The following is a 16517-nucleotide window of genomic DNA, read 5'->3' as shown; positions in this document are numbered from 1 at the left end:
GTACGCATGTGTTTTGTAAGACAGTTTTGTCCTTCAAAATAACATACATGAAAAAAGACTTAATTAATCTAATTTTAATACTTAAATAACCTAAATGAAACCTTTTAAAATGTGAGGACCAAATTAACATATTTTAATTAATTTATGAATCAAATTGATAATTAAATTTATAGTATAATACTTTTTTATTGTAATTATCCTTTTAAGTTTATTTTATATAGATCAAGAAAAATAAATAAATATATAAAATATAAAAAAATTACAAAATTAATTTTATTATTTTATTTTTTATTTTTTCTTCTTAACCACGGCTATGATGGGACGGAATAAATAGTATAAAAAATTTAAAAGGAAAGTAAGATTAAAATTAAATTAATATTAGCTATTTATATATAATTGCACAATTAAAATTAATCTTGTATATACTTTCATTCTATGCTGACCCATGTACACGCCGCTCCATGAGGTCCGGACTCGACTCAGATTGTACTGTACGATGCTCTGCCTTTTTTCCTTAACACTGCCTTTTTGTGTGTTTTTTCCTGTTATTTTTGTTTATCATTTTTATCCAAAATGTCAAACACTACTTAATTTCTGCATTCCGGAAAAATGAAAATATTGATTTTCTGTTAAAAAAATTATAATAATAATAAAATATAAACATCCATAACTTAACAAGTTATAAACAATTAAAATAGTCATAAGATAACGATTAAATTTTAAGGTAAAACCATTGCATATAAAAAAATAAGTTTTCTTAACTAAGCTATTTTAGTGATTTCATCTATGCTTAATAAAAAGTAATATTTGAAAATCTCTTGAATATAATAAAATTTATATTTATACAGCCTTAAGAATATTACTAAAAATCTAAACTAATGTTTCAAAAGAACATGAGAATAATTCAAATTGAGATCTCTCCGACGGCTTGACTTGAAGTCCCTTCTGAATATTGTTTATGGAAATAATTTACGAAAGATGCTACGTAGCTGTTGAACCAAGAAAGTGAACTTTAAAATTTGCCGAAAGGTGGGCCACTCGTATTATTAAAAACAAATGGATAAGTGGATAACTTACGTGCCCATTTCACTCATGGGTGCGGGTGGCCTGGCCCAAGCCCTATTAGAGTATTTTAACCCAGCTAGACCACTAAAAAAAAAAAGTTAACTTCTCAATGAGTCCTAGTTATAGAAATTTTCTCTTTTAATCTCTATACTTAGACATCTCCTTAGCTTTTTTTTCTTCTAGTCTCTATATTTAAACATCTCTTTTTATTCCATACACATCATTTTTATCTCTTGTAGTGCTCGCTGCAAGAACTAAAATGATATATGTAGTGACTAAAAATGATTAACAATTATATGTATAGAAAATAAAAGATGTTCTTTTTAAGTATAAAGACTGAAAGAGATTATTTTATAATTATAGGATAACTAAGTAATTAAATCTTAAAAAATATTACCTTTAGAAAAACCTTAAAAAAATAAACAGCAAGAATATATAGTATTGAAGTTTGTGTTGGAAAGGACCTTGTTTTTCTTCTTTATTTTTTGTCGTTTTACATAAGGCATAATTTCACACGTACGTAGCCGTGTATATTGGTAGCTGGAGATAGTCTTTATGTAAAATTGCATTTGATTTCACGTGTGACACAATAGAGTCCCAACTCATTACTTTTCTCAGTTTCCAGCATACAGGGAAGAATGTTATAATCGATGCTATAGGATTCCAAGATTTTGGAGTCGGATACAGCGAAAATGAAATTGACTTTGCCTTTTCATGTTTGAGTCGATACGAAGGAGTCTAAGTCTAGGAAATATAAGTGCACAGGGTTAACTGAAAAGAAAAATATCGAGGTTGTTTTCTTGAAAAGAAAAATAGTTATTTTATAGACAGTTATATAGAATTTTTTAATCATAAATTTATTTGCGGCTACTGTATATTTTAAATTAATGTAGTTCTCATTTAATAGGGTTGCTCATTTTTTTGCAAATATCAAGTATTTTATGTTTTTTTTACTTGACATATTCCTTTTACAGTCACGCATCATAAATAAAATTAGTTGTTAACCTAGTAAATTAGAGAATATTTATGATTTCTAACCTAAGAAAAAAACACATTTTCTTTCTTATTTTTTTATGAATATTCAATCAAGTATAAATTTACAAGAAAAACAGAATTTTGTGTAATATTTTACATTGATTATGCATATTGTTATATTTAAGGTGATAAGATGACTAAAAACATGTAAAGTACAAAGTCTCTTAGCTTAGCAGCATGTTAAAAGTAACCTTAAAGTAAAAATAAATAAATTAAAAATTACCTTAACTGGACAGGTTATTTTCAAAGCCTCAGTTTAGTGAAAAAAGTACTCCATGAAACCAATGCTTTTCCATAGATGATAACTTATTAAAACTATCGATAAAAAAAAAAAAAACGAAAAAAGTAGCTGCCATAGCAGCATCATAATTAATTCATGCTTTGACATTTGATTCTTGTTTCAACGCAAACCAGTGTAATCTAACCCGTCGGTTTAGTTTTGAGCAAAACAAGGAAGAGTCCAAACATGCATATGATGCCCCACAAGAAGAAAAGGATTGATTGGATGCTTTTGGTTTTGGGGAACCAAAGCCATCTAATCTTGAAAGCACTACTTAATGTTAATGATGTGATGGGGTCAGCCAAGGTGGTTTCATGTGAATTTCGGTTTGATTCACTACCAACTACCGTTTGATCTATGGACCATCTACTCTATATTTTCATTTTAGTCTTACCATTTTCTTTATCTTATTTGGCATGCTAATGATATTAATTTGAAGGGAAAAAGGATCCCAAAAGGAGTATAAGGAAAATCAAATCTAAGAAAAGGTTCAATGCAACTTGAGCCTAGCTGAAATAGTTACCAATTATTAATTAGTTATTGCATGGGGATCTGTTTAAAGTCTCGGGATTGCATTAATCTTTTTCTATTGAGTTGAATTTGTAACCAAAGAAATTATGAATGTTAGGAAGATGTTGATGTTAAAATTGCTCATGAAGAATATAGGGCATTGCTGCGTTGATTATTCACACTCGTACGCATTCAAACTTGGGTTATTCCATGAATTATTAATTTGTTGGGAGATATTCAATACATTGATATTTCAAAAGGAAAAACTCTCGTGTTATTTAGGGAAGAGTCCTTGAAGAATATATAAATTAACATTTGACTTAAATATATTTCTAATGCATGTCAAATGAGCAAGATTTTATATATACTAGTCTTTATAAAAAAAATTATTTTATTTTTATTTTGTAAAAGTTAAAACTATTATTTTTGTCCCAACTATATATTATGTGATAAGTGACCATCCTAATTGATACTTAGGAGTAAGTATAATACCCTGCCAACATGTGATTTTTTTAAAGAAAAAATCTACATTTATAAAATAAATGTTTTTTTTCTCAACATGAATTTGAATTCTAAATCATTAAATGAATACAAATTGTTAATATTTGTGTCAACAGTTACCGTAAAATAAATGTTTTGTTTACTTTAAAATAAGTGTTAGGAGCTAAAAATAATAATTTCATATTTTGATAGAATGAAAATCAAAGTAAAATGTTATATGGGGATTTGCTCATATTAGAGAGACAAAGAACAATGATATGAAAATTTAAAGAGATGGAAAACAAAGAAAGGGATTAAAATTAAAATTTGCCCATTTTAATTATAGAAACAAAAGAAAATCTAGTTTGTTGGCAATTGTTGATTTTAGATCAAAATCTAGAGATGAAAAACAATGAAAAAACTTGAGGGAGATTTTAAGGTCCCAATTGTTGTTTGTTGGCCGATTAATTGACATGCGTACGTCGAAGATCTTGCTGATAAACATAAAAATTCTGCAACTTAATGCACGATCTCTGGACGGGACCAGCACACATGCAACATGCTCAAATGGAGATATATATATATATATATATATATATATATATATATCACAATTCACATCCCATCTGATTAGTTGAGAGTTAATTAGTTGTATAGAAGGGTTGAACTTGTTAGCTTTTCAGTGTTGCAGTTTGGTAGTTAAGTTGGTGGACTCAATTACACATGACTTTGTTTATAAATACTACCTCACTATATAAATAAATAAGCTGGAACAACCATGCAAGTGATTCACGTAGTTGGTGTGGCTGATTAGTTTGAGTTTAAATTCAAAGTCTAATTCAATTCATCAGTAGACTATATTTTTTTAGTTTTGATTTTATGAATAGACGTTCAATAAATTAATACTAATTAATGTCTAAAACACACAATAAATAGAACAACAATGAATCAAAGTATTAAATATTCATTCCATTGACGAATATATACATAGCCAATAAACTCTTAGGAATATATTAAATAAAAAATTTAATTGCAAAATCTATCCTCTTATTCTGAAACTTGGGATAAGTATAAGATAGCTAGAAATGAAACCAAAAAGGCGGTGAGTGAGGCAAGAGCCCAAGCTTTTGACGGACTATACCAAGCTCTAGGAACCAGGGACGGAGAAAGATCTATATATAGGCTTGCTAAGGGTAAAGAGAGGAAGACTAGAGATTTGAATCACGTAAAGTGTGTTAAGGATGAAGAAGGCAAAGTCTTAGTGCATGAAAAAGATATCAAGGAAAGGTGGAAGGCGTATTTCCACAACTTATTTAATGATGGATATGGATATGACTCTAGCAGTCTAGACACAAGAGAAGAGGACCGGAACTATAAGTACTATTGTCGGATTCAGAAACAAGAAGTAAATGAAGCGTTGAAAAGAATGAGTAATGGTAAGGCGGTGGGGCCAGACAACATACCTATTGAAGTGTGGAAAACTCTTGGAGATAGAGGTCTTGAGTGGCTCACCGAACTCTTTAACGAAATTATGAGGTCAAAACGCATGTCGGAGGAATGGAGGAGAAGCACGTTAGTGCCAATCTATAAGAACAAGGGGGATATACAAAATTGTGCAAATTATAGGGGAATCAAGCTCATGAGTCATACCATGAAATTATGGGAAAGAGTGATCGAACGGAGATTAAGAAAGGAGACTCAAGTTACTGAGAATCAATTTGGTTTCATGCCGGGAAGGTCGACCATGGAAGCGATTTATTTATTACGGCGGGTGATGGAGCAATATCGCATGGCCCAACAAGACTTGCACTTGATTTTTATTGACTTGGAGAAAGCGTATGATAGAGTGCCTAGAGAGATTTTGTGGAAAGATCTAGAGAAGAAAGGGGTTAGGGTTGCATATATTCGAGCTATCCAAGATATGTATGATAGGGTATCGACTAGTGTTAGGACACAGGGTGGAGAGTCAGACGATTTTCCCATCACAATTGGTTTACATCAAGGGTCAACCCTTAGCCCCTACCTTTTTACCTTAATTCTGGATGTCCTCACGGAACAAATCCAAGAGATAGTGCCGAGATGCATGCTTTTTGCAGATGACATAGTCCTCCTTGGAGAGTCGAGGGAGGAGTTGAATGAGAGGTTGGAAACTTGGAGACGAGCTCTAGAAACACATGGTTTTCGCCTAAGCAGAAGCAAATCGGAGTATATGGAATGTAAGTTCAACAAAAGAAGGAGGGTTTCTAACTCAGAGGTGAAAATAGGAGATCATATTATCCCTCAAGTCACACGGTTTAAATATCTTGGGTCTGTAATACAGGATGATGGGGAAATTGAAGGGGATGTGAATCATCGCATTCAAGCAGGATGGATGAAATGGAGAAAAGCATCGGGGGTGTTATGTGATGCAAAGGTACCGATCAAGCTAAAGGAAAAGTTTTATCGGACTGCGGTAAGACCGGCGATTTTGTACGGAACAGAATGTTGGGCGGTCAAGAGCCAACATGAGAATAAAGTAGGTGTGGCGGAGATGAGGATGTTGCGGTGGATGTGTGGTAAAACTCGACAGGATAAAATTAGAAACGAAGCTATTAAAGAGAGGGTTGGAGTAGCGCCTATTGTAGAGAAGATGGTGGAAAATAGACTTAGGTGGTTTGGGCATGTAGAGAGAAGACCGGTAGACTCTGTAGTGAGGAGAGTAGACCAGATGGAGAGAAGACAAACAATTCGAGGCAGAGGAAGACCCAAAAAGACTATAAGAGAGGTTATCAAAAAGGATCTCGAAATTAATGGTTTGGATAGAAGTATGGTACTTGATAGAACATTATGGCGGAAGTTGATCCATGTAGCCGACCCCACCTAGTGGGATAAGGCGTTGTTGTTGTATCCTCTTATTTTACCTATTATATTCAATCAATTCCCTTATTTTTTAAATCATTATTTGAGTTTTATATATTTCAAAATACACTATCTTATAACTATGATGTTTGAAGTAAGAATTTAAAAGTATATATATTTTAATTTATGGGAAAATAGAATTTAATCTTATATATTATATTTTAAAAGATAATATATAAGATTATAAAAATATAATAAATTAAAAAAAATTGAATTTTAAATTATTTTTACATAAAATCTATATTAATAATATATTTACCTCAAATATTCTCAAATAAATAATTGAGTATTGTGATAAAAAAATATGTTTCTTACTTAAAAATCATAATTATAAATAAAAAATACTCATAGGAAAATATATTGCATAACCCACTTCGCATTCCGAGGGCTTTCATGCTCAACTCATAAGAAAATGATGACGGTAATCACAATCTTTGGCAACTTTTTGGTCCACTAAGTTTCTTTTCGTATATAATGTTTTTTGACTCATCATTTTTTTCTCCCATTCCTCAATCTTTCGCTATTGCCTTTTGTTTTCCATCATGGATATGTACACCAATTAATTAACATGATATATATATATATATATATATATATATATATATATATATATATATATATATATATCCAAAAAATATTTTTATTATGAAAAATAGGAAATTATAAATATAAATTGTTAAATATTATATTTAAATAATTAGAATTAAAAAAATATACATAAATTTTTTAATTAATCATATAATTATTAATTAATTTTAATCACATAGCCATATAATCTAAATTTGTGGATTTTATTTTTTATATTCGACCTATACTGTATTTACAGGGTCAATTAAATTAAGGTTCAGACTTCAGATGGAAGAGATTAGGGTTCAAACCTCTAAACTTATATTTAATTAGTTTTCTTAAATTTTAAGTGGTTGTAATTTTTTTAAAAAAATTCTGTATACAAAACTTAAACACGTACATATCATCAACGGAGTTAATGAAAAAGATCAATCCTTAGCATGCGTATAAAAGCTAAAATGAACAATTTTTTTCCTACATGGAACTAAAACTTAAAATTGCGGCAAATATAGCAACAAAACGAATAATTAAACCCTTTCTGAATTTGTGATAAACAGGTGCCCTATTATGTGTTTTCTCTGTTATGAGATGTAGCCGTAACTTTTTGACATTCTATGTAGGTAATGAACTGTTTGATTAACAAAATTCACAATCATATATATATACACAGGATGGATTAAATTTCATTAATGTAACTTTCATAATTATTATAATATTTTATAATTTTTAATTGAATTATATTTTCTTAAAATTTATCGGTTGAATTGAATTTTTTTTCCTACATAAATTATATATATAAAATTTTATATTAATTTAAATTCATTTCATATCTTATTCATATAAATTAGAATTAAAGTAATATAAATATTTTAAAATATATTAAAAATAAATTATTTAATTTTTGTTTGTTGTTCAATTTTGACAAAATTTGATATAGATGATCTTGATAATATGTAAATATAATTTAATGGTTAGATTAATAAAAATTATATTTTATATTAAATTATAAAAATAATATAATAATTATTAAAATTCTACCACTGTAATTTGATTATATATATCAAACAACTTTTGTTTTGTTTCACGCTATGCCGGTGCTTTATTGAAAGTAAGAAGATCAGGTGAACTTATTTGAGAAGGCAACTGTGTGCAATGTTTGATGTAAGGTTCTGAGAGGACCTCTGAAAGAAATAACGAAAGACTGAAATGTTTGAATTCTGGTTATTAGTGCTGATAAATATTCGATATCAGTCCGATGCCATCAACGTTGTAACCCATAAACATTGCAACGTATTTTTTAAATTAATGAATTAATTATATAATTAATCCCTTAATTACATTTTAACATTTAATTTAATTTCTTAATTATTTAAAAATTAAATTTGATTCCTTAATTGTTTAAAATAAAAAAATTATAACCTTAAAATATTATATTTTTTATATTGATTACTCGATCGACCATCGATGTAAAAATTTTAATTTAAATAAAAGTTAAATCATTTGACAACATTCTTATATTGGTTACCAAATAATTGATTTAAAAAATATAATATTTTATATAAGTTATATTAACGATGGATGAAAAAACATTAATTTTTATCAAATAACTAATAGATCGGACAAAAATAGTATAATTGTTTCTATTTAAATAATTGAATAATCAAATTAAACCTTTTAATAATTAATAATTAAGAGACTAAATTTAATCTTAAAATATAATTAAGTAACTCATTATATAATTAAATCTTAATTAATTTATAAAATCTTAAAGTTCAGACGGACGTCTTCCCCAATTATATATGTACTATGATAATTTATTGTCAGCATGTTTGGTTTGGCCTTACCTCACTTAAAATAGACGTTCAATTCCTATATCAGAATAAAAGAAATTCTATATAATTTTTAGTTTCATCCACGTCTTTTCTATTTAAGTTTCCAGTACTTTACTTTCCAAGTTCTTTAATTAAGTTGCACTTCTTTTCTTCATTTATTTCCTCCTTAATTATCCAATAAATTCAGTTTTCTTTTGCTAGCATTGCACATTTTACATTTTCTCATTTTAACTGATTTCCTTTTATTTATTGCAATTCAATTTATAATCCTTCTTATATTTTAAGGTTTCTTTAAATTTCAATGCATTTGATCTTTGTTGCCGTTATCTTTTGAAATGTCAAGTTTTTTCACTTACATTTTGAATTCTTTATATTTTGTAATTTGTTTTAACTTTGCAATTTCTTCACACTCTTTCTATTTGTGCTTTCATTGAGATGATTAGATTGATAAATTTACAATTAGATTCCTTTAAAGAACAAATCAAATAGATGTCTTGTTTACAAGTATTTATACTTGTTCAAGATTATAGTCACCATAATAATTAAATTCATCATCGATTGTCTGATGACTAAATCAAAATTAGCTATTCATTTATTCGTAAATCAAGATTTTTTTTTTACAAACATAGATCAAGATCTTAATATCTATGAATGAAAATCTTAATATTTTTCATAGATAAGTCATCAACTGAACTCTTAATAACTTTTTATCCTAATTTACAAATCCCCAAATACTCTTATAAAATATTTTATTGAGACTTTGAAAAGAAATTCAAATCGAATTAATAGAAAATCTCGAGATGAAATTTACTATCAACACGCTATAATATTGAATCACTGACCTGTTTTTTTTATCTATTGTACATAAAACTAAAAGCAACTTCAACCATGGTCATGATAATAATACCACTTAACATTGCCTTTTTTCTTTCATTGACCTACAACAAGCTGTGAAAGCACCATTCTATGGGTCTAACATAAGCTGCATAATTAGCTACAACAACAATATTCACAGCCTCACGGGCAAAATACCAAACGTGACTAATACATTTAATCGAGTATTAAATATGAAGCAACTAGATACTACTGGAAATCATACACAAATTTTATATCACTGGCAAACTCCTGATTGCCCCATGGATGTCTCGTATAGAAAAAGAGCAACTAGAAGGATGCAGCTACAAATTCTTTCTTCCCTCGGTAATTTTCATAGGAAATAAGATAACTGTTCTTGCTTCCTTGAACCTCCTTCCCCATACAATTCATTCCACTGCTTTAACTCACTCATTCCAGCCCCCTCAGCTGCGTAGCTTGCAGCAACCTGTGTTCCAAGAAGATGGTCAAATCAAATGAAGCAATCTTATCATCATGTCACTAGATTACTTCAAATAAGCAACAAAACCAGGCACATGCGACCAAACTCAAGGTATATAATGGTAAATCCAAATGTTGATTTAAAAAAACAAGAGAATCCTAGTGGTAATAGAGCAGTCTTACCTGACTCTTAGCCTCTTTGAAGTCCTGCATGTTCAAAGGTCTAAGGGTAATAACTCTTTCTTGTTGAACTTTCTCTTCTGTATCCGGAGCTTCTTGGACATCGTTATTCTGTCCTCCAGCATCCTTCTGCTTTTTCTCCTGCCCCAAACAAATGGAGAAATCGCCATGATAATCATAATCATATATGATTACATTAGATCTTTAAAAAGATTGCAAAGTTACCAGAGTCTTTAGTCTCTCTTGCTGAATTAACTCTCTAACAGGCCTGTAAGCAGCAGTTGTGCACAAGTTCTGCATTTAGCAATTAGCAACAGTGAAAAAATGTGTTAGGCACCTGCGCATCAGAAGCTGTAAAAGCATTTATAGTTTGTGACACGATAATTAGAAAATTGTATATACCTTGAGATCACTTCCGCTATATCCTTCGGTCATGGTTGCGACTTCCTTAAAATCAAGTTTCTCATCCACCTTCTCTTTTGCCAAAAGAGTCCTCAAAATCTTTTCCCTGTTCTCGACAGATGGCATCCCTACCATAATTCTGTAAACAAAAGACGAGCATTGTAGAAATAAGCACAAATGATCAAATATTATTACTGAATTTCAGGGCATTCAGATTGTAACAAACATATCAGCTTCTCCCTCCCTCGATTTAAATTTACATCAAAGAGGAAACATAAACATAGATGAAGAAAGTAGAAATATTGTGGCAACCTCCTTTCAAATCTCCTAATTATTGCTTCATCGAGGTCAAATGGCCTATTGGTTGCAGCAAGAACAAGGATGCGCTCCCCGGAGTTTGTCATAAGTCCATCCCAATGAGTCATAAACTCATTCTTTATCTTGCGCATGGCTTCATGCTCTCCAACTCTGGTCCGCTGTCCCAGCATACTATCAACCTCATCAACAAATATAATAGTTGGGGAGACCTTGGCGGCCAGCGTGAATAAAGCGCGAACATTCTTCTCATCTTCACCAAACCATTTAGAGGTGATGGTAGACATGGATACATTAATGAAACTCGCGCCAGCTTCTCTCGCAATGGCCTTTGCCAGCATTGTCTTCCCGGTGCCAGGAGGCCCAAACAGCAATATTCCTTTACAAGGCTTTAGAAGGCCTCCGCGGAAAAGGTCTGGCCTTCGAAGAGGAAGCATAACTAGTTCTTGTAGCGACTCTTTGGTCTCATCTAAGGCACCAACATCCGAGAATTTTACACCAATCTCGTTTGCTGGTATTACCTCAGGCCTTATTCGCTTCTCAAACTCATTGTCCGGGGGAACTTCCTGTGTCTGAATAGAAAATGTTTGAAATTATACATGTAATTTACAGAAACAATAAAAAAGGGAGAGTCAACGCTTCAAAATAGAAAAAAGGTTGAGATGATGTCCACTTGCAAGCATGATTTCAATACTATTTTAAAAAATGAAGGAGGAGGCTTACAACTTTGGATACAGGAAGTGCATTTTCACCATCAGTTTTTCCCACTGAAGTTGATGTATCTGATTCAGCCTTTATACCGGGAGCAGGATTTTCTGCCTTTTTTTCTGGTTCCCCAACAGCTCCTTCTTCGCTCTGCTTTATGCAAGATGATACAAAAATAGAGAAAAAGAATATACATAATGTTATTAGTACCTGGTAGGTATTATTCACAACTTAATGCACATTCATGTCATGCAGAACAAACCTCAGACGTGACTGCTTGGGCTTCTAATTTTAATGTATCATTTACACTGAATTTCCCCTCCTGGAATATACCCAATGCACGGGACAAACTGTTTCACAAACAATAAGTACAATAAATTTACATAGTACTTGTAATTAAAGTTCCCAGTCTCACCTATTGCATGGAATAACCAATTTGCCATTTCTGTATTCAGGATCTTTGCTATTCATTAAATGATAAGAAATTGCTGACACGACAATCTCTTCTATATAGTTACTGAGAACCATTGTATCTGCCACGCAGATGGAGTCCAGGTCATCACAATCAAGATCATTGGCTGCAAGGACTTCCATGATATGGTTCCTGTTATCCTGAATCTGTATCATCTTCATGTCCTCTTCAAATTGAGACTTCCAGCTGACAAGACAAGATTCATCTTCTGGAGGGCTGATTTCTATGTTGTAGGGGAAGAGGGAAGCAAGTCTCTCATCCACTTCTCTGTAGTCACTACCATAATCTAGAACTCGTGAACCAAGAATCAAAATTGGTCCATGTAGTTTATTCAGCATTGTCTGGAATAAATTATATATCCTTTGTGATCTATACAACAAATTGTCAACATCCCGCAAGTATAGAACAATGGGATAGGTTTTTGACACATAAACTAGAACCTGCCAAAGTGAAAATTTCACTTTTGAAATCATTCTTCATGCAAAGCCTTGACAAGTTAATGTTAAAGCTAAAATCTGTATATATATAATAAAAAAAAAGAGTTATTCTATTCTTACAACATTTTTCTACAATATTTTCTTGCAATTCATTTTGTCTATCTCTCCCTCTCCCTCCATCACATTACTAATCTTATTCCACACTTTCTCTCGGTTCCTTCTTATCTTTCTCCTAATTGTAGAAAAATTTGTAGAAAACATGAGTAGGAATATAATTTATAAATAAAAAATAAAATTACCTTGTAAAGAGTTTGTATGAGAAGCTTCTCATCAAAAGGCCAGCTGGTTATGTGCTTCTGAGGAGCTGGAGGTAGATTGAAGGATATACGGAATCAGAAGAGAACATGACCAAATTAGAATGGCAACGGTGTGATTCAGAACTAATATGAATATGACTTAACTTTACATTGTGCCAGGGCTCAGTTTAAATGAAATTTTTAATAAGCACTTACAGGGAAAAAATAAAATAAAATGAATAAAAAAGGTAAAATGCATCAAACTTCTGTTTTAAGTTAAAATCAATTTATCTACTTTAACATTTTTAGAAGTCCACCCATTAAAATTTTCCATAAATCGAAGTGTATAAGCCAATTTTAACTTATTATAGTAGTTTAATTTATTTTACCTTCCTAATTCATCTTATTTTCTTTTCCTATAAATATTTGTTGAAAAGTTTATCCAAACTGACACTAGTTTTCACTCTAAACAAATAATTTATGTACTAAGCCAATCCTATAAGACATTAGAAAGCATCACTTTGACGTATGTGTTTGAAGTTAATCCAGGAAAACATGATGACATTGTATCCTTTTTTTCTCAAATTCATGCTTCTAGCATTCATAGCATGCCTAAATCAGGTTCTCTGTGCAAAACTAAATCTCCCGCAGACGGTAACAAGTCATCACGGAAAAAAATCAAAAGTTCTAAGTTCTAACTAATCTTTTTAAACGTTTCTTGAATCAACCTGAATTTGTAGGATTGCTTTGTAAAGCAAGGCTACTGATATTTGCAGAAGCAGACGCATTCCTACGCATCTTGGTAGGATTATTAGATCCTTCAGTCTTCCTGCAAAAGAAAAGGTAAAAATTCAGTTATAGGATAAATAAACTAGAAGAGAAATTATATGTCTTCCCATAGTCAATAGATAAACATCAATTCTTCTTACATTGACAGTAGCTCAACGCCACTGCGTTGCCTGGGGAAATTCCCTGCAAGTAAAAGCTTCTGGTTAGAGATATGGTTTTTTGAGTTTTTAACAAATACGCATCAGATGGAAACGCTAATGTCCAAAATTAACCAGTAGCTATTAAAACTTGACAACACGTGAAACCCTGCCTAACTCATCCAAACCCTGAATTCTGAAGCATGCTTTCATCAAGTAGAAACAAGAAAGTATCAGCATTTACTTTTCTCCTGATAAAATGTAAAAAAACTTATTCTTGAAACCAGAACAAGGCTGAAAAATTACGTATCAAAGATTAATAAAGCATTTGGCTATTATGTCGTGTGTGTTTGGAACCTCCACTCTCTCTCTCTAAATCTACTAGAAGCAACAAGAAGTTAGATATGTGTGTGTCCAAACACACCCGAAGTAAGTTCTCCACCCTAGATCAGAAAATGTTCATCAAGTTGTACCTTTAGGCTCTCCCCTCTGTTGAAAGATAGAAAATGAACCAAATAGCTCAGATAGCCGCTCCAAAGTTGTCTCGGAGATAGACCTTTTGAAAGACTGCAATCAGAAACAAAGGAAAAAGAGTTAAACACCTGTGTTAAGTAAAAAAAGCATGACATCTTCATCTATAATGCTTAGAAGTAAACAAGCAATAAAAGATAAACTAGGAAGAGCTTACAGATTCTTTGTTGGCAAAACCATATTTACTCTGAATCTGCAAAGATGACAAAGACAAACCAACCATTATGGACATAATTTAGTTGAGAAAGTATTAAATGACAGCAAAACTTTTCATAGTCACCTTCAGTGAAAAGTCAGTTAAATCTAACAGAAGTAACTTTGCCTCAAAGTAGTGAGCTAAAGCCTTGGCAAGCACTTGTTGGTAAAGTTCTGTAAGACATGAAGGAGAGAAAACATTAACTGATAGTAGAAAGTAGAAACATTAAGCTCGTCAAATAGCATATTCCAAGTAACCAACCTGCTGGCCCTGAAAGCAGAATAGTCCGGCTTGCAGGAGCAAGATTCCGCGTATGCCTAGAAACCTCCGCATGCTTCAAATGGACATAGCCAGCACTTGTTAGCAAGACCCGTGTCTGCTCTCTGTCATCACGTGTAGAAATGGAATCGTTATATACTTATATCAGAACAGAGATTCCAAATTTAATTAATTAAAATAAGTTGTAGCATTAGATATTTCGTCAAATGAGAAAGGCAATATACTTTTTAACGCCTCTATTATTATTCACTCAAATTTATTAGAAATTATTAAATCTCACGACTCTCACTTCTTATTTACCGAGTTTCTATTAATTTTATAGTTTTGAATCATTTTTAACTAATACTTCCTCTAGTTCTTATCAGAAGACATCTTGGACACCAATCACACAAACCAATAAAAATAATTAATTTAGTTGATTTTATTAAAAAATTTAAAAAATGTTATTAATTTACCAATTATGTTCTTATTAGTAATTACGATGCATCATTAATAATAAAAAAACACATAAATACTTAAAATATTTAATAGGAATTCTAAAATGTCTTATAAAAAACACAATTTTTTTTTCTAAAACTATATAATATAATAAGAACAAGAAGAAATAACAGTGTATATGATACATTTTCTTAACATGCAAGATTAATCCTGAAAATCATCTTACCCTGCCTCTGCACCTGTAATTTTTTGACTGGCGGAATACATCTAACAAAATACTCCCAGTTATAAAGACAAATAGAAAATAAAAAAAAGAATTAACACGAAAATCTTATAAGAAAGACAATAGCCATACAAACTAAAACATGATTTTCCAGAAATTGAAAATTTTGCTATAACATAGTTACTCTAGAACCAGGATAATAGAAATTATACAATTCGTATAAATACAAGAGTTAATATAGTATACAATTCGAGCGTGTAGGAAAAAATATGAATTGACGCATTAAATATGAATACGAGGAAGCATAATAGAAAAGAAGGAAAAAGGTTTGTTATAAGATTGAGAAAATACCTGAGATAATAAGGGAATTGATCAAAAGTGACCTTGCTTTCTCTGCCATCGACAACTAGTCGTAGCATTTCGCGCTCCATGTTCTCCGGAGTAACGCCGTTTGAAGATGAATTTTCATTAGCACCCCATTTCGTAACGCCTTTTCCAGCCAAACCAATTCCCACTCCTACTCCCACCCCAACACTCAACGCCGATAACAATACGTTTTTCTGTTCCATCACTACAAATTATTATTGTATCTTCTATTTCTATTGATTAACACGAGTTCCTCTGTTATATTTTTTCAGAATGCAACCGCAAAACTTAATCTGTGAATCCCCGACATGGGGAAAATAAACGTACTAGGAATGAAGAAAAAAAGGGAAAGTTGTTTTGTTTTTTAAGGAAGCGTGTGTGTGAATGGTGTTTGAGAGCGAAATGAACGGATCAGGAAAGAGAGGGAAATTTTATTTAACGGCGGAAGGCACAGTTCCCGCTATTTGTGGAGCGGCCCTTCCTCTTCCAAAGAGGAAAAAACACTGCTGACTCATATCTCTATTCTGTAACGTGTCATTGTTTTAACAGTTTATTTGTCGGTCTAACAGTTTTCTTTTTCTGCCCTTTCTCTTCTTCAGTTTTAAAATACCGATATTCTACAATATATTTTCTCTTCTGATATTTCTACAATAATGCAATTAAAAATAAAGTACTTATATAATGCATCACAAGTCGTAGTTATTCTGTAGAAAAGAAAGTTGTAGTTATTGGAGTTGTGTTTTTGTACTAGTTGTACTAATGTGTTTTTT

At 31.3% G+C, this 16517-nt stretch overlaps 1 protein-coding gene across 1 annotated transcript; it reads right to left on the bottom strand.

Annotated features, from left to right (window-relative positions):
* Positions 1–9562: 9562 nt before the first annotated feature.
* LOC100783137 (uncharacterized) lies at positions 9563–16162 on the bottom strand. The gene is made up of 16 exons (XM_003538640.5): positions 15733–16162; positions 14703–14824; positions 14526–14614; positions 14403–14438; positions 14188–14281; positions 13718–13760; positions 13517–13617; positions 12792–12856; positions 11999–12495; positions 11846–11933; positions 11602–11733; positions 10876–11450; positions 10564–10702; positions 10387–10455; positions 10165–10302; positions 9563–9988 (listed from the first exon to the last, which is right to left on the bottom strand). Exons 1-16 carry the CDS (start codon positions 15948–15950, stop codon positions 9875–9877), a joined length of 2520 nt encoding a protein of 839 aa, XP_003538688.1. The 5' UTR covers positions 15951–16162; the 3' UTR covers positions 9563–9874.
* Between the last annotated feature and the right edge of the window lie 355 nt (positions 16163–16517).

The sequence above is a fragment of the Glycine max genome, chromosome 11, assembly GCF_000004515.6.
Source record: "Glycine max cultivar Williams 82 chromosome 11, Glycine_max_v4.0, whole genome shotgun sequence".
NCBI lineage: Eukaryota > Viridiplantae > Streptophyta > Magnoliopsida > Fabales > Fabaceae > Glycine > Glycine max.
The sequence above is the reverse complement of the archived record's forward strand: the minus strand, read 5'-3'. Positions and strand labels throughout refer to the sequence as shown.

Bases quoted from the DNA above. Each gene is read 5' to 3' on its own strand.
- LOC100783137 (XM_003538640.5), bottom strand. From the start codon at position 15,950: ATGGAACAGAAAAACGTATTGTTATCGGCGTTGAGTGTTGGGGTGGGA. The intron at 12,496-12,791 runs GTAATTTTATTT...TCACTTTGGCAG, and splicing joins TCATACAAACTCTTTACAAG to GTTCTAGTTTATGTGTCAAA. The intron at 11,451-11,601 runs GTAAGCCTCCTC...TTTTCTATTCAG, and splicing joins CACTTCCTGTATCCAAAGTT to ACACAGGAAGTTCCCCCGGA.